The sequence below is a fragment of the Scylla paramamosain genome, chromosome 16, assembly GCF_035594125.1.
Source record: "Scylla paramamosain isolate STU-SP2022 chromosome 16, ASM3559412v1, whole genome shotgun sequence".
NCBI classification, from domain to species: Eukaryota; Metazoa; Arthropoda; class Malacostraca; order Decapoda; family Portunidae; genus Scylla; species Scylla paramamosain.
Window position 1 is genome coordinate 14,238,572 of NC_087166.1, and position 18,929 is coordinate 14,257,500.

Genomic DNA, 18,929 nt, shown 5'->3' on the forward strand with positions numbered 1-18,929 from the left:
AACACTATTGCGCCACACCTCCACTATATTCAAAAGGCTCTAGTTAAAGTTAAACGTGTTTTTAAGGGTGTTTTGTATGGTTCTAATGAGAGATTAAAAATATTTCTACATTAATAACACTTTAGAGAACCCGAGTAATTATCTGTGGCCTTTGAAAGTAGTCGTGGCGAGAGGACAAAGCATTTCTGAATACTGCCTTTAGTGTGAAGGAAAAGAGGGGACGGGGAGGGAAGGACACGAGGGAAGGACACTGAAGGAGGGATGGAATGCTAAGAGGAAGATTAGGAGAAGCAACGAAGCAAGTAAGAGCAGGTGAGAGCGTCCCAGGCAGGTATGAGGGGGATGGTTTGATTACATTAGACTCTTGATAACCGAAAGCTGCTCTCCCTCCCTCCCCTCCCTCCCTCCCTCCCTCCCTCCCTGAGCTAAACGAACCTGAGTAACAAGCCGCAAGTGACACAGGTGCGAGGTGCCACTTAGGGGACTAATAAGTGTCGGGCCGCAGGCGTGTGTGTGTGTGTGTGTGTGAGGGATGGTGGCGAGGATGGTGGTAGTGCAGGCGTGGCTGGAATATCAGTAGAGCCAGTATAAGGAAAGAGACAAACGAGGTAATATCAACTGCACAAGTTTTTAATGTGTTTTATAATTGTAGTGAGAAATTACCAAGATTTCTACATTATTAACAGTAAAAGCACTCTTGAAAACTCGTCTTATTACATCTATCGCCTTTGAGGATGGAGGCAAGACAGTGGGCAGTATCGAAGAGTACGTGACGAAGCCGAGGCCGGAGGTGGAGTCGGGAGACGGTCTGGCTGCGGTGGTTGCCTCTGGGCGCACCTCAGGCAGAGATGAACAATGACACAGCCGCTGCCTCGCCGCCCTCGCCACATGTGCACGCCCTACCCTGCCACTCAGGGCTTTTACAAGGGACCAGAAGCACCAACTGATCTTTCAGACTCTTGCTGGTTTGATTTCACTACGCTGTTCAACCCTGATTGTTAGTATGATGGGAAATTTACCACAGTACAGAATATGAGCAAGAATGTGTAATCTACGCCTACTGCTTGATTTCACTATACTACTCAACCCTGATCATTAGTGTTAGTTTAGTTAGTAGTTAATATCTGAGGAAATTTACCACATTATACGTAGAAATCTACGTATACTGTGGTAAACTAGAAAGTGTAATCTACGCCACCAGTTTTTCGTTAACATTTTCACAGTCATGGCTCCTATTCAAGCTTGACAGAATGGTGTGATGCAACTCTAGAATAATAAAAAAATACCTTTAATACGGCGCCATGTTCCTATAGGTGTAGTGACCACGGCAGACCGCTCTCTCATCATTTGCAATAGTTCAGCAACACTGACTCTCACTCCTGTCGTCCATACTAGTCCGTTCATAAACTTTTCAAACGAAAGCTCTCCAAGGTTTCCTTTCTCAAAGCATGATCTGAGAAAAATACCACTAGCAGCAAGAGAAGCGATGCAACAGTCCAAACTCTTAGCGACTGTACTTTTATTTTTGTTCGGTAAATTCATGCAGGAATCCGTGCAAAAAAAAATGGCAGGTGTATTGTAATTAGCATTCAAAAGGGTTAAGGCTGTGAGTACATGAGGGTGTGGCGGAATGGCGTGTGTATAGCGGAGGTGTAGGCACTGTGTGGACGCGTGCTTATCACCACCCTCTGTGTCCTGCAGGTGTTCTAGGTCCGTATTCTGAAACACTTCTGCCAGCACCTCCGCTACTTCCAATAGGCTTTACTAAAAAGGTTTGAGGTGCCGTGTGTCCTTTCGTTCTTTTGCTAATAAAATCTTTAAAGTGTCGGAGAAGGATGCTATTTTCGCGGTGAATTTTTGAGACCCCGATCTAATTGGCAAAAATATGTTTTAGTGTCATATGTGGATAATGAAGGCAATTATAAGAGTAAATTTAGGGTAAACTTAGCTAAAATTTACAGGCAGTGGTAGCGAGACTAGGTGTCATGATGGATTCCCCGCCCACTCATCCTTTCGTGACGTCGATGTGACGTTTAACTGTGACCCTAAAAGTAATCACCCATGCAACCACCAGGCAGCAGTTCTGTCTTTTCGCCTTACACACACACACACACACACACACACAACAATAGGACACGGCCCCTCAAACCTTTAGTAGGGAGGCTTAGCCCTAATGGTCCTAATGATTTCGTGTAGTGGTTCTACATTATAATCACGCTGCAGTGACTGTGAAGGGAATTCGCTCTTCTACACATTTCATATACCAGGTGCAAAGGCTCGTCTTCATCATTTGATGCAGTTTAGATTCTATAAAATTGCGTCTCTTCCTCGTAATTACATCTTGCACGGGAGTGATTCCGACTTCTAACAGACACAGCTACGAGTCTGTATATTTCCTGACTCCTAGCAAAGATTTCACCGCTTTCTTATATTGTACAGTTAGCTTCTCGGGGTGGTGCGTGAGCCGGTCTCCGTGTTACAAAGGAGAGAGGACGTCATGGCTGCGTGGAATACCCTGCGCTTGTTGGCAAGTTGTTGTTAGTGACGCGAAATATAGCAAACTTATTTAGTTGCGACTCGTTAGATGGTTGGTGATCTCGATACAGTACTCGTTGTCGTTGAACCACACCCACAGGTACAGATTGTTACTACTATACAATAGTGTAGCGGAGCGTGTTGTGAGCGCCACAGTGTCCTCCGCCTTCCCACAAATCATTAGAAACTTTTTTTTTTTTCATTCAACACCGTGGCACAATACTGACAATAATCAAGCACATTTCTCTGGACGTGACCAGGATTACTATATCATACATTAGTAACAATGCATGTAAATCCCCTAACAACTCATCAGCACCGACACTCCTCTCCAAAATCCTCATCGCATTGTCCATATATACAGTAAATAACAGGCGGCTCCACGAGGCCCCTTGCCGCACATCCGTCGTGGCCTTGGTGGTGGCGGAGCGGAGCGCGTTCCTGGTGTACGTGTGGATAGTAGACAGATAGCCAGCAGCAACTGAACTAGCTTATCAAGGGGCACTCTGTCTTTGGCTTTACTGTAACCATTGAATAATATATACAGCTTTGTTTTCTTCCAATACGCAATGTCATCTTTGGAGCCAGTCAGCATCTCCTAAACAGCCTGGCAACTCTGAGGCGCCTATTCAGAAACGCTTTGCTCTCTCACCAAGACTATTTTCAAGACCACAGAGATGATTATCCGGGTTCTCAAGCGCGTTTCTCCTGTTAATAATGTAGAAATGTTATCAATTTGTCACGAATTATAAAAAAAACACCCTTTTAGTTCGTCAATGTGAGTTTGTCTGTATTAGTGGCATATTAAGTATTCATTTTCTAGGGAGCTAGTCACTTGCTACTGCGGTTGGATGGTACTCGAGTCATACAGGCCTCAGGTCAGATGATCCTCAAGACAGATCGGCCTGAGTGTAAATAATAAGCCTCCGTGCTCGAGACACTTGGTATCCAAACAACTTGGTCCCCATAGAGTCTAGACTAAGACGTCTGGACTACAGGCCTCGTGAAGCTCCTCCATTCCTCATTTCCTCCTCCTCCTCCTCCTCCTCCTCCTCCTCCTACTACTACTACTACTACTACTACTACTACTACTACTACTACTACTACGACTCTCCGACACCCTCCTTCCTTTCCACTCCTCCTTTCTTCTTCTTCCTCTTCTATTCCTCATTTTCTCCTCCTCCTTTTACTACGAGTACCATCCTCCACCCTTCCTCCCCCTTCATTTCTGCCTCCTTCCTCCTCCTCCATTCCTCATTTCTTCCTTCTCTTGCTGCTACAATCTACGCATTTCAGTCTAAAAAATATCTGAAAATCCCCGGGAAACCCAGGAAATTGACGGAAATATTGACGAAGAGGCACGGGGAAGGAGGGGGGAATGTCTGTCTGGGTTTGATGAGGTCATATTTTCATGGTGGGCGCTCTGAACGAAGCTGCAATCCTTCAATTTATTTAAGCCTTATTTGAGCCATTTTTAGGGCTATTTATCTGTTTTCTGGGTTGATTCTGGCTTTTTACATACTTAAATATTGATGTACAAACAGGGAGGTAGGCAGGGAAAATGTGCATTTTGGCCCGTATATTTACGTAACGTAACTCATTTTGAAAATCACGTGAAGAAAGAAGATGCCCAGATTGGAATGCACTACATATTCTGACTTGTCATATACTTTAACCAATACCGAAAATATGAAAAGTTTACCGAACTCAGTAGTAATAACGAAATTTATATAAAAAAAAAAAAGTCGTATGTAAATTTTACGAACGGCACCACAAAAAGTTTATAATATCAAGAAGGAAAAAAAAAAAAAATATTATATATATATATATATATATATATATATATATATATATATATATATATATATATATATATATATATATATATATATATATATATATATATATATATTTATTTATTTATTTATTTTTTTTTTTTTTATTATTTTTTTTTTATTTATTTTTTTTTATCCAGCAACGGACTGATTTCAAATTTGAAAATACGAACTGCTAGACTAGATTTTACTGAATATTATTACTTGGGATATGTTTCTTATATTTTTTAAGACGAATACCAGAACAATTCTAGGCGTGCTAATAAGAAAAAATAATTAAAGTTTTTTCGAGAAACAAACACAATTAGAGCATATTTTATTATATATATTATAACTCAATATAGTTTTCTAATAATAAATTAGATATCAAAACAATGCCAACTCCATTAATAAAAGGATAAATAATGATGTGAACCGAAATGGGCTTTTTTTTTTTTATCGTCCTCTCTTCCGTACCTCCTCCTCCTCCTCCTCCCTGCTCCTGACACTCCTCCTTTCCCCTCCACCTCCTCCTCCTCCTCCTCTCGAGTCTAGGAAATGCCTGGAATCACCTGGAAAACCATGAAAATTATGCTAAATATTGACGGAGAGAGACGGGAAACTGTTACCTTAGCAGCGGTGGGACGGGGCAGGGCTCGGCTGAGCGGGGCGGGGCGCCAAGGATACCGTGATCTGGTGGTGTGGTGTGAACACTGCACCTCCACCCGCTTCACTACGCTGTGATGTGTGTGTGTGTGTGTGTGTGTGTCACTACTCCATCTCCATGTCACCATGTCCATGTCCATGTAGTAGTGATATGTCACTACTACATGTCACCTTTCCCCCTTCCCTGCCACCCCGCACACTTAAATCCTCAATTTTGGTGTCTTTTTATTGCGTTTGCCATCCGAAGCACATACCATGTAACTTTTGGATGTAAACAAGAATCTGGTTTGAAAAATATGGTTTTGTTCAGCTTTCTGGCACCAGTTGGCATCTCCTGAACAGCCTGGCAACTATGAGGGGCTTATTCAGAAATGCTTTGCTCTCTCATCACGAGTGTTTTCAATTGTCGTGGCGAAGTGACACGGTTTTTTTTAAGACACAATGCAGCGTAGACGCCAGCTCACCACGACCTACTGTCCCCTTGCAGGTGGTGGTGTCACTTCGACGACGACAACTACGTCAATGTGGGCCAGCTGGTAACGACCCTGGCGGACTACGACCCCCTGCATGACTGGTACCTCGGCAAACCCTCCATCCGTGCCCCGCTCGAGATCATCAACAGGGACAACGTTTCGGTGAGAGAGAGAGAGAGAGAGAGAGAGAGAGAGAGAGAGAGAGAGAGAGAGAGAGAGAGAGAGAGAGAACTTTAGTTAATTCATGGATTTAATAATAACACGTGTCATATATTATTTACCATAGCACTTTATTAAATCACTTCCACTGGCGCACACACACACACACACACACACACACACACACACACACACACACACACACACACACACATTTCAGTTAACTCATTATTTTTTTCTCTCTCTCTTGCAGCAACGCATCTCCTTCTGGTTTGCAACGGGCGGCGCGGGGTTCTGCATCTCCCGCTCCCTCGCCCTCAAGATGATGCCCATTGCAGGGTAAGTCCTCTCCTATCATCCATTCACTCTCCCAACCGCTCGTCCACTATTCATATCCTGTCCAGTCATTCCCAGCATCCCTATTCCCGTCCAGCAACTCACAATCACTCTCCCAGTTACTCCCTGCCTCCATATCTTTTCCAGTCACTCCCATAATCCAGTCACTCTTAAATAATCTCCCAGCCAGTGTCCAATATCACCAGTCATTCTACCACTCTTCCAGTCACCAGAGAGAGAGAGAGGGAGAGAATGAGTGGTCAGTATGCACCCGTGGCCAGCAGTAATCGTTACCTGTCTGACCTGATGGAAAAAAATAATAAAAAAGAAAGCTTACCTGGGAAAAAAAAAAACTTATTTAGTCAAGATTACCTGGCTGGGCACGTGGTCATCCCTTGCCTTCCTCCTTTCCCTCCTCCTTCTCCTCTCCTCTCCCTCCGTTACCTCCCGTCCATACCAAGGTGCGCGCATTCTTCCTTCTTCCTTCAGTTCTCTCTCCTTCCCATCCTGTGCAAACTTTCACCTTTTCTTCTTCTTGTTTGTTTGTTTGTTTGCACGTTATCTCTCCCATTTAAACTGTTTACTGGTTTGTTTCTTCCTTCGTTCGTTCGTTCGTTTGTTCGTTTCTTCTGTTCTTCCTTATTTATTTCTTCCCTCCTTCCCTAATTTATTTTTCTTCCTTCCTTACCAGCTTGCTTTTCATCGTTTCCTTCTTATAATTTTCCTCCTTTCTTTCTTACCTTCTTTTCCTCCTTTCCCCCCTCCATCCCTTCACCGCTCTTTCCCTCCACCACTCTTTCCCTTCCTCACTCCTTTCATCATTTCCTTCTTTCCTCTTCCCTTCCATGTTGCTCTACCTTCTTCCCTTCATACCCCCTCCTCCTCCTTTCCCTATCGTTCTCTCCTGTCATTACTCTGACATGCATTGAGCAACAGGCGTCTCTCTCTCCCTCTCATTCTCCCTCCCTCTCTCCTTTTCCCTTCAAGCAGTATTTACTACCAGAAAAACAACTTCCCTCGTGCCCACTCTCACCTCTCCCTTTCACCTCCCCCTCTCCTTCTCCCTCTCCCTTTCCTTCTTTGCCGCACACTCTCTCTCGTTCTGTTCTGAGTAGGAAGAAGAGGAGTAGGAGGAGGAGAGGAAGAGAACGTGAGGAAGAGGAGGAGAGAAGAGAAGGAAGACACTTGTTCACCTTGACACACTGCTGTCCTTTGCTCTTCCTTCTCTCTCTCTCTCTCTCTCTCTCTCTCTCTCTCTCTCTCTCTCTCTCTCTCTCTCTCTCTCTCTCTCTCTGTCGCTCTCTCTCTCTCTCTCTCTCTCTCTCTCTCTCTCTCTCTCTCTCTCTCTCTCTCTCTCTCTCTCTCTCTCTCTCTCAGCAAATAGTCATCATCCGCTTTGTTGCTTTCTCTCTCTCCTCTGCTTCCTGTCTCTCTCTCTCTCTCTCTCTCTCTCTCTCTCTCTCTCTCTCTCTCTCTCTCTCTCTCTCTCTCTCTCTCTCTCTCTCTCTCACACACACACACACACACACACACACACACACTTCCCTTGTGATGAGTAACCTCCCTCACCCCCTCACAACCCCCATCTCTCCCTCCCCCCACTCCCCATTGCCTCGGGTTCACCTCTGCACCAGTAGCCAATAGAGGTCAAATTATTTACTATTAAACGTTCATTTCGCCCTCAAAGCACCGCCAAGGTGAAAGCGACTTAATGCCAAAGTGACACAGAGGTTGAATTCCCATGGGTGCGGCACGAGGGTCGGCCAGGAGAGGTGACAGGGAATAGAGGGCCTTGTGTGCGTGGCTGGATGGGCGGGAGTAGCCTGGCTGAGGGTGGCAGGTGGTGGGCTGAAGCTGGAACGGTGGTGGTAGTGGTGGTGGTGATGGTGGGGGGGAGAGGGGAGGGGGAAGGCTGTCGCTACCGCCACCACCTCTTGTACCACTGTTTCCACTGCCACTACCACCACCACCACTACCACCAGCATGTTACCATCTTACAGCTAATACTGCTGATGTTATTGCTACTACTGCTACTGCTATTACTAATACTACTTCCACGGCCACTACCAACAGCATGTTACCATTGTTACAACTGTTGATGTTACTACTACTACTACTACTACTACTACTACTACTACTACTACTACTACTACTACTACTACTACTACTACTACTGCTATACTACTACTACTACTACGATGGCATTACTGTTACTAATACTAATTTCACTTCCGCTACCACCACCACCACGTTACTACTACTACTATTACAACTACTACTACAGTTGATGCTACTAATTTTAATATTTCTACTACTGTTTCGAATACTAATGCTTCTTTCACCACCACCACCATGTTACCACTTTTACAATTGCTACTAATCCAGTTGATGCTACTTCTACTATTGGAACTACTACATGACTACTACTGCTTCTTATACTACTACTACTACTACTACTACTACTACTACTACTACTACTACTACTACTACTACTACTACTACAGCAACTAAACTACTACTACTACTACTACAACAACTAAATTACTACTACTACTACTACTACTACACGACTACAACTAATTATTACTACCATCATCCTCATCACCATAATTAGGATAGTGTTGTCACTAGCTCAAATATGCAATAAAGATTACTTAAATGAAAGGGCATCTTTATAATATAAATTATACAGGAATGCATATTTTTAAAGATAGACAGGCAGAGGAAAGGATGGGAGTTGGGAGGATGGATAATGACAGACAGACAAGCAGACAGGCAAAGAAAAGGATGAGAGAGTTGAGATGGCGCTCAGACAAACAAACAAGTAGAGGAAAGAACGGGGAGAGTGGGGAGGTGTAGGTGGATGATGGCGCTAGTGGCGAGGAAGGAAATAGCTCGAGCAGTCAATTACTTTTTTTTTCCCTTGGCGAGCAATCACAGTTGGGGCGAGGCAAGGGTTCACTGCTCTGGTTAAGTTTCGGGCTAAAGGTTGCTCGCTTCGTTCCCTCCATCCCTCAACTGGCGGCCGATTCAGCTTTTAACTTTCACCTTTTTTTCTTGTGTTGCAGTGGAGGCAAGTTCATCAGTGTGGGGGAGAAGATAAGACTGCCTGACGATGTTACCATGGGATATATCATTGGTGAGTAAGCTCTCTCTCTCTCTCTCTCTCTCTCTCTCTCTCTCTCTCTCTCTCTCTCTCTCTCTCACTGTCGGTCAGGAATTCAAACTCAAAGCACTTTCTCTCCTCAACAGAACATCTTTTACGCAAGAAACTGACGGTGGTAGACGAGTTTCATTCTCACCTTGAGCCGATGAGACTCCTCAACACAGACTCCCTCGACCGACAGGTGAGAAGCGGAGACCTGCATGGAGGGAGGGAAGAAGGGAGGGAGGGAAGGAGGGGAAAGGTAAACGAGAAGGGAGGACTGGGAGAAAGGAAAGGTAGAGAGGCAGAGTGGAGGAGAAGGAAGGTGAGAGGAAAGCAAGCGTAGGAACAAAAGGGAAGGAGGAGTGGACGAGGCAGGTGAATGTGAGGATTGATTAGGAAATTGTGCGGAAATTGAACAGGCTAGGAAGGAGGAGAGACGCAGAGGAGGAACAGGAGGGAAGGAAAGAGTGGATGCAGCAGACTTAGAAGAGAAACTGAATGGTTGATGGGAAAAATGTGAAGTGTGAATGCAGAGAAGAAAGAAGAATAAGAAGTATGAATGTAGAAAGGAAGAAAAGATAAATAGAAGGAGAGAGAGAAAGAATGTGAGTGTAAATAGATAAATAAATAAAAGAAGTAAGGAGAGGAAAAAATAAGGAAAGACGAATGGAAGAAAAGAGAAAAAGAAAGAAATGTATGAATGCAGAAAAAAAGGAAGGGGAGAGAGAGGGTAAGGAAAGGAAGTATATATGGAATGAGAGGGTGGCAGTATAGCAAGGGAGCGAGGGACAGATGTGTTGAGGCGACTGATGTCAGTTGCGGCTGTCCTTGTTGCAGGTGAGCTTCAGTTACTCGCAGTACGGGACGGAGATGAACGTGCTGCCCCTGGACGGCCTCGACCCGCGCCTCGACCCCACCAGGTGCGTACGTGTGTGTGTGTGTGTGTGTGTGTGTGTGTGTGTGTGTTTTATCTTTGTCCAGAATTGTGATTTTATGGAGTGCAATTTTGTTTTATCCTTTTTTTTTTTTGTTTTAAAGCAGTTATTGGAGATGTGGTCGATAAATTGCATCTATGTATCTGTGTGTGTGTGTGTGTGTGTGTGTGTGTGTGTGTGTGTGTGTGTGTGTGTGTGTGTGTATGCGCCCGGGCATCATATCCGTAGAGTAGACCTACCCAACCAACTAAACACACACACGCACGTACAGTACACAAACAAAAAACTACCACCACAATCACCGCCACCACCACTGCTGCCACTAATACTAACATTACTGGTCTCATTCCAGGCTGCTGTCCCTCCACTGCAAGCTCTTTCCCAACTTCAGCTACTGCTCCGCTTAGCCTTGGTGGAGGAGGAGGAGAAAGGAAAGCATTGCCACGACGTCACCAGAGTACCGAGCGAGCGTGGCTAGTCTGGTCCAGCGCTGTGCTTCTGTGATATGGAGGGAGAGCTGCTCAATACAGCGGAGAGAGAGAGAGAGAGAGAGAGAGAGAGAGAGAGAGAGAGAGAGAGAGAGAGAGAGAGAGAATCATGTTCTAATCACACACTTTTAACGCAAGGTTGTTTTTATTTTATGTAAAGATTTTGTTTTCACTGCTAATTTTCTTCTCCCTCCATCCCTCGTCTTTTATTTTTTCCACTGTTTTTCTTTGTTGTGTTATTATATACCTGAGATCCTTATTACTTCCCTCTTTTCTTCGTTCCTTCTTTATTTTTTTCCTTTTTTCCTTCCTTCCTTCCTTCCTTCTTCCTCATCTTCTATTTTTCAGTGTTTGTCTTATTGTGTTATTTTATATTTGAAATCCTAATACTTTCTCTCTTTCTTTCTTTCGTTTCTTTCTATCCTTCCTTCCTTCCTTCCTTTTTTCCATCCTTCGTCGACGTCTTCCAAGTATTTGCTCACAACCTCCTTCACTGCCTTCCTTCAAGTCAGTGTTGATTCTCCACATTATATTAAAAAAGACATTAGCGAGAGAGAGAGAGAGAGAGAGAGAGAGAGAGAGAGAGAGAGAGAGAGAGAGAGAGAGAGAGAGAGAGAGAGAGAGAGAGAGATGCTAGTCACACGTACATGCACCCAGGTGGGACAGCAGCGTACATATAGGTTTTGTGTACCCCTGAAACACACACACACACACACACACACACACACACACACACACACACACACACACACACACACACACACACACACCCTGCTGCACTGTGATATACGTAGAGTGCCTCATTTAGCGATCCATTGCACCTTTGTCGCTAAATTTATTCCTCTTTTTTATAATCTCATTTATAAATTTATATTCCTTTCTGTAATCTCATTTATACATTTATAGGAATGTTGAAATTTTAATGGAGTTTTAGTGGACTAGAATATATGGCTGATGTATATTTGTAAATAAAATGTATGAATGATGCGATTTATTTTTAGTCTTACCTTTGTTTTGTTCACCTCACTAATGCAAGGGCTGACCAGTACCTTCATTCCTTCATCCTTTTCAGATCCAAGGTGTATCGTTTTTGTTCCTCTATTATCTTTAGTGAAAGCAAAATACTATTGGTAAGAGAAAACGTCTTTTCACTATATTAATGTAAAGTAAGAGATTCATTTCAGCTTTACTTAGATAATTTACAACAGGAAACAAGAGAGAAAAGTGCAATAAAAAAAAAAAAGCGAGAGAGAATAATTCATAGGTAGTAGGGATCCGTTGCAAAGGGAGATAATGCTTCATAGGAGTAGGGATCCGTTGTAAAGGCGATCTCTCTCACATCACTGATCTGCCGGGCGTTGAGAGAAGAAGAGAGCGTATGTTTACATTTCCGTGCTGTGTCTGGAGAGAAGAAGAGAGTGTGTGCTTACATTCCCGTGCTGTGTCTCAGCCGACGAGAAGGTGACCATGCCACATCTACTGCACGCCAAGGACTTCATGGCAGGTAAATGGAACAAAACAATGTAACTTGAGATTTTGCCAAAGTAATAGCTATGTGTTTGACTGTTTTAGGCTATGGTTGTACCAGTAACAATGTATGTGTGGTGAGGTTTATCTGGCGAGGCAAAGGGAGGGTGTGGGGCGGGGGTGGCGCGGCGTCAGCACAAAGCTAGTCCATACGTCATCTGTGTTCCCTGATTCCACTACACTATGAGAGAGAGAGAGAGAGAGAGAGAGAGAGAGAGAGAGAGAGAGAGAGAGAGAGAGAGAGAGAGAGAGAGTTACATAAAATAACAGGCCACAACATATCTTGCGGTCCTCACGAAATGACTTGACCTAGGACTACTAAGGTAATAATAGAAGAAAAGGACAGGAAAGCAGAAGGCTCTCTCCCCACCCTCCACTCCCTCCGGCACAAGCCGTACAGGAAAACAAGTCGGAAAAAAATATCTTATTGGGTTAGAAAAGGAAAAGCCGGAAGGAAATTTTACAGGGAAGAAAGGAAATAGGTGAAATGAGATGCCCCCCATTTCCTGTAGGCAAGAAGTTAATCGCTAACAAACAAACGCTGTTAGCCGCGGATCACAGACAAAATATTTATCAAGACGGCGTTTAAAAGTCTCTACGGTGTTGCAGTTTATCACGTCTCGAGGAAGCCCATTCCATAGATTAAGTACTCGGTGAAAAAAAAAAATAATAATAATAATAATAATTCGTGAGAGTTGAAGGATTTCCCAACAATTTTGCAACCATTTCCTCGAGTGTAATTTGAAGAGTCTATCGTGAAATATTTACTGCAGTCCATGTTATCAATGCCTTTGATGATTTGATGACACTTAGGCTTCTTTGTGTTAATGGGAATAGATTTAATTCTTTAAGATGCTCTTCATAAGATTTGTTTCTTAGGCTTGGTACAATTTTTGTTACTCTACGCTGAACGCGTTCAAGTTTATCAATGTCTTTCTGATAATAGGGACACCGTGTTCGAACACAATATTGCAAAAGGGGACGGACTAAAGAGTTATACATTTAGTTATATATTTTTAAAAATCTGACGATTAAGCCAATTATTTTATTTGCTTTCTTTACGACTTCTGAACATTGTTGGCTAGGTTTTAAGCTGCTCGATATTGTTACTCCTAAATGAATTTCGCTTTTAAGTTGGATACCATTTAAAATATACTTTGCTTTCTCGTTTCTATATCCTGTGTGAAGGACTTTGCTCTTATCTGCATTAAAACTCATTTCTCAGGTTTGCCCCCACTCTGACAACTCTAGATTTTTCTGCATTTCTATTACTTGTTCGTCAGAGACAACGGAATTCGCAATTTTAGTGCCATCAGGAAACTTCGATATTATACTGGTAACACCCTCATCTATGTCGTTTATATAAACAAGGAAGAGAACAGATCCTAAGACTGATCCCTGTGGTATCCTGCTGGTTACGTTAGTCCACTTGGATGCTTTTCCATTTATTACTACTCTTTGTTTACGGTTGTTTAGCCAATTTTCTACCTATCTCAACACGTCGCCTTGGATACCGTGTGATTTTAGTTTACTCAGTAAACCTTTGTGGGAGACTGTGCCGAAGGCCTTTTGAAAATCAAAATATATTATATCTACTGTTTTACTCTCATAATACTGGTTCAGAATATCATAGAAGAAATCTAATAGGTTCGTCAAACAAGAGCGTTTGTTGCGGAAGCCGTGTTGAGTACTTTTAAGTTGTTTTCTTCTAAGTGATTAACGAGTTTATCTCTTATCAGTGTTTCAAGCATTTTGCATACGACTGAGGTTAAGCCAACTGGCCGGTAGTTACATGGTAAAGATTTACTGCCTTTTTTGAAAATCGGAGTTACGTTAGCAAGCTTCCATTCATCATGCATTGTACCGAACTGCAGGGATTTATTTAACAATATAGTCAGTGGTTTAACTAAATCGGATTAGTTCGGATCTTTTTTTAAGATGCGGGGTGAAATCGTGTCAGGCCCGGGTGACTTGCTTACTTTAGGTTTATCGAAGCATTTTGACACGTCACTTTCTGTTATATCGATGGTACTTAAGACGTTGTTGTTATTAATTTGGACTGCTGTCGCCGTAGGGATATCGCTGAGGTCTTCTGCTGTAAATACTGAAGCAAAGAAAGTGTTTAGAATGTTATTAATTTGCTCCTCGTCGTTGGTGTAAAATCTCCATTTTCGTCAATTATGGAAGTAATCACTCTCTTTTTCCTGATAAAGCTATAAAATTCCTTCGGGTTCGGTTTACTCTGGTTCACAACATGTAATTCGGTGGACCTTTTGCTGTGTTTGATTAACCTCTTTGCTTTACGTCGTAACTCAACGAATCTAGTGTGTTCTTCGTTATTACTGAAGGATTTTAATATGTTATGGGCATCCCTCTTGGCGGGCAAGGATTCAGTTATTTGTGCGTTCCACCACTTAGGCTTAACGTTTTTAGTGGGACGATGATTTTTCATCGGTACGCATTCTTGCACTGCTTTTAAGTATCTATCCACGAAAAAATTCCAGTGAACATTAATATCTGTGGTGGTACGTAAGTGACTCCAGTTGATTTGATTAAGCACTGATTTGAGTTTACAGAAATTTGCTTTTCTGTAGCCTGTAGTCTCTCCCCTCCTCCTCAACTCCTCTCCCCTACCCTCCTTCCCTCCTCCTCCTTCCTGGCTCTCTCCCGCAACACGAGAGAGAGAGAGAGAGAGAGAGAGAGAGAGAGAGAGAGAGAGAGAGAGAGAGAGAGAGAGAGACACTACTGTGCGAAAAATAATTGTGTAATCTCCGTCTACTCTTGTTTGTGTGGGAAATTATAAACGATTGTTGGCGTGGTGGTGGTGGGAGGGGGAAGGAGGAATTGGCTGCACCAAATAAGGCAGGCGAGTCGTTTATTTCAAGTAATTATTACCAGGTTAACAATTTGGTCACGCAGTTTGTGTTACATCAGTTGTGTTTTATTTATTTATTTTATTTTATTTTTTTTTTTAGTTTGTTGACTGATTTTTTTATGTATTTATTTCTATTTTTTTTTTTTTTGCTTCGTTCATTGCTTTGATTCATATAATTATATTTTTACTAGATATGAATGGTATTAATCTCTCTCTCTCTCTCTCTCTCTCTCTCTCTCTCTCTCTCTCTCTCTCTCTCTCTCTCTCTCTCTCTCTCTCTCTCTCTCTAAGCCAGCCTTTATTAAAACTTGCGTAACTTGCTTTTTTTCTCTCCCAGTATAATTGTTTGGTTGGTGTGCGATAATAGTTGTACTGTTGTTTATTGACTTGTTTGCTTTCGTCTGACGCAGTGGTCCATGAATATTGTTTTTTACCCTCCTCCTCCTCCTCCTTCTCCTCCTCCTCCTCCTCCTCCTCCTCCTCCTCCTCCTCCTCCTCCTCCTCCTCCTCCTCCTTCACCTACCCACTCAGCATCTTATCAGTGTGAGTTGTCCCAGCCTCTCCTGCCCTGACGTGTGTGTTATGACTGTGTGTGTGTGTGTGTGTGTGTGTGTGTGTGTGTGTCTCGACCTCATAAAACACTCCACCCCTCGCATTTTTTTTCCTCTTCTTTTCCCTCCTTTCCCTCCCTCCCTCCCTTTCCTTTTCTTCCTCCCCCTCCTTTCCTTCTTCCTGACTCTCTCTCCCTCAGCACGAAACATCTTTTTCTCCCCTTTTCCTTTTTCTCCTCCCCTTTCCTTCCTTCCCTCACCTCTTCCTCGCCTCTTCTCTCCTTCCCTCCTTCTCCTCCTCCCTGGCTCTCTCCCGCAACAAGAAACATGATCTCTGGTACAAGTGGCCCTCAGGCACCGCCATGTGGCCCTCCACGGCACCCTTTCCGCCCCATTAATCACCCATGCCAACCTGCCACCCTGCCACCCTTCACCTTGCCACCCTTCCACCCTACGACGATCGTGGTAGGGTGATTGGATAGGATACGGAATAGGATAGTATAGGATAGGGTTTGGTAGGGTGATAAACCATTAATCACTCTATTCCACCGTGCTACCCTGCCTCCCTGCCAAGCTTCACCCTCGCGTTTGGGTGTTTGGGTAAGATAGAGGGTGGTAGTGATTGGTTGTGGATTGGTGATGCGGGGGCTGGATAGGATAGGAAGGTAGGAGGTAAGGGTTTTTGGGCTGGGGTGATGAGCGGTGATAATATTCTATCTTGGGTGTGTAGCACAGGAAGAGGAATGCGTGGTAGGGATGGGTAGGTTAGGTTAGGTTAGGTGTGTGAATAGGGAATGAGATGGAAGAAAAGGCTAGTATTTTGACATTATCTATTTCGTTGCATTCTTTCTTCTTTCCTCTCTTCGTAAAACTGAGGAAGGGAAGAGGAAGAAAATGAGAAAGACAAGGAGGAGGAGGAAAAAGAGGAGGAGGAGGAGGAGGAGAAGGAGGACGAAAGAGTATAAGAGTGTGAGTGATGTATCCCCCCTACCTCTCTCTCTCTCTCTCTCTCTCTCTCTCTCTCTCTCTCTCTCTCTCTCTCTCTCTCTCTCTCTCTCTCTCTCTCTCTCTCTCTCTTTCTGTTGTGATATATGATAATTAAACGTCAGATCGGCGTAATAAAGAGCGTGATAGTGATGATAAACTCCTTCCATTTCTCCCTTCCTCCCTCCCTCTCTCCGTTTCTCCCTCTCTCCCTCCCGCTCCCCCTCTTCCTCCCACGACCCACGGACTTACGACACAGCCTTAATTACCAATCACCTGTGGGATTAGAAAACATCTGGGGGAGAGAGAGAGAGAGAGAGAGAGAGAGAGAGAGAGAGAGAGAGAGAGAGAGAGAGAGAGAGATAAACATGAACAATCCCAAAGTCATTAATGTGTAATCGCTCTCTCTCTCTCTCTCTCTCTCTCTCTCTCTCTCTCTCTCTCTCTCTCTCTCTCTCTCTCCTTACTTCCTTCCACCCATGCCTCCGTTATCTCCATCAGCCTCCTTCCCTCCCTTTCTCCCTCCTCCTCCTCCTCCTCCTCCTCCTCCTCCTCCTCCTCCTCCTCCTCCTCCTCCTCTTCCACCTCCTCTTCCTTATCTGTCAGTCCTTCCCTCCCTTTCTCCCTCCTCTCCATCCTCCTCCTCCTCCACCTCCTCTTTCACCTCTTCTTCCTTATCTCTCACTCCTTCCCCCTTCCCTCTCTTTCTTTCTCAGATAAAAGGACAGAACCCTAATGAGACAAATTCTGTTTCTCTCTCTCTCTCTCTCTCTCTCTCTCTCTCTCTCTCTCTCTCTCTCTCTCTCTCTCTCTCTCTCTCTCACTTTTTTTCTCTCTTTTGTGGACAGTCACCGTCTTACTATTAGTGCCCCGCGGTGACTCTTAATGAACGGACGGAGTGACATGCTCTCCCTCCCTCTCTCTCTCTCTCTCTCTCTCTCTCTCTCTCTCTCTCGGGATCCCCTCTAGTGGTTACGAAAAAGGAATTTTGGGTGACTTCTCATGTTAGGAAACTGGTAACTGTCCTTTCTCCTCCTCCTCCTACACCTCCTCCTCCTCTTCTTCCTCCTCCTCCTCCTCCCCCTCCTCCAGCAATCATTAGGGCAGCGCCTGATTACCAAAGGACTCACTCAGCATCGTTAAATTCCTTCCTAACGACCATCCTCTCTCTCTCTCTCTCTCTCTCTCTCTCTCTCTCTCTCTCTCTCTCTCTCTCTCTCTCTCTCTCTCTCTCTCTCTCTCTCTCTCTCTCTCTCCTGCTGCCTCATCCAATTAACGGATGAACAGGTTTTTGTCACTGCCGGGGTTGGGGGGTGGAGTAGGAGAGGGCTGTAGGTGTGGAGGGGGGATGGAGAGGTGGAGATAAGGGAAGGTTGGCTCTCTCCACTTCACAGTCCACGCCCTTCTCCTCCTCCTCCTCCTCCTGTTATTGACTTTCTACCTCGTGCAATCACCTCACCTTTTAATTAAGAGAACACCAACGTAATTAAATCTTTGTACAGTTTGTTATTTTTTATTTTTTTTATTATTGAATCGCTGTTTTATTTTTATACTTTATATATTTCGGTGTGGTAGTTGTGGTGGTAGTGGTGGTGGTAGTATTATTAGTAGTAATGGTGGTAGTGTTACTATTAGTAGTACTGATAGTGTTAAAAGTAGTAGTGATTAGTGATTTATAAAGAAAAGGTGTCGCAACCTAGTAGTAGTAATAGTAGTAGTAGTAGTAGTAGTAGTAGTAGTAGTACAGCCTGACATCACCCTGACACACTCTTGGTTCCTGACCTCGCCTCGCCCTTATTTTCAGAACACCCTGACTCTGACATTTCCTTAAGGGACTGTGATTTAAAAGTTTGTGTATGAGAGAGAGAGAGAGAGAGAGAGAGAGAGAGAGAGAGAGAGAGAGAGAGAGAGAGAGAGAGAGTAGTGGCAAAAACTGGTGTACAAAGTTATGAGTCCAGTGTCGCTTCTCAACCGACCACACCTTTACACTCTCTCTCTCTCTCTCTCTCTCTCTCTCTCTCTCTCTCTCTCTCTCTCTCTCTCTCTCTCTCTCTCTCTCTCATCATTAATTTTCCTTTCTCCTCTCACATCTGTCCCTTCCTCTTTTCTCTCATCTATCCCTTCTACCTTCCCTTCCTTTTTCCTTATCTCCTTCCCTCCCTCCCTCCCTCCAGTGGGTGTGGCAAGCGTGGATCACTCTCGTGTCTCCTTCAGTCAACCAGTTACTTAATTCCTCTCAAAGGTCACTAGCTGTGGTGGTGGTGGTGATGGTGGTAGTAGTGGTGGTACTAGTGGTGATGTGTGTGTGTGTGTGTGTGTGTGTGTGTGTGCCAACGGTTGTGGTGGTGATGTGATTAATGGTGGTGGTGATATTGGTGGTGATGGAGATATAGTAGAGGATGGTGATGCTTAGTGTGTGTGTGTGTGTGTGTGTGTGT

At 43.9% G+C, this 18,929-nt stretch overlaps 1 protein-coding gene across 1 annotated transcript in view; it reads left to right on the forward strand.

The window, feature by feature from the left end:
• LOC135108098 (fringe glycosyltransferase-like) overlaps positions 1 to 11,541 on the forward strand; it is a 34,571-nt gene extending 23,030 nt beyond the window's left edge. Inside the window, exons 4-9 of the mRNA XM_064018752.1 lie at positions 5,503 to 5,650; positions 5,901 to 5,986; positions 9,052 to 9,122; positions 9,236 to 9,330; positions 9,969 to 10,051; positions 10,419 to 11,541. Of these exons, the coding sequence (XP_063874822.1) occupies positions 5,503 to 5,650; positions 5,901 to 5,986; positions 9,052 to 9,122; positions 9,236 to 9,330; positions 9,969 to 10,051; positions 10,419 to 10,473 (538 nt within the window). The 3' untranslated portion in view covers positions 10,474 to 11,541. The remainder of the gene's footprint in view (positions 1 to 5,502; positions 5,651 to 5,900; positions 5,987 to 9,051; positions 9,123 to 9,235; positions 9,331 to 9,968; positions 10,052 to 10,418) is intronic.
• Positions 11,542 to 18,929: the final 7,388 nt, after the last annotated feature.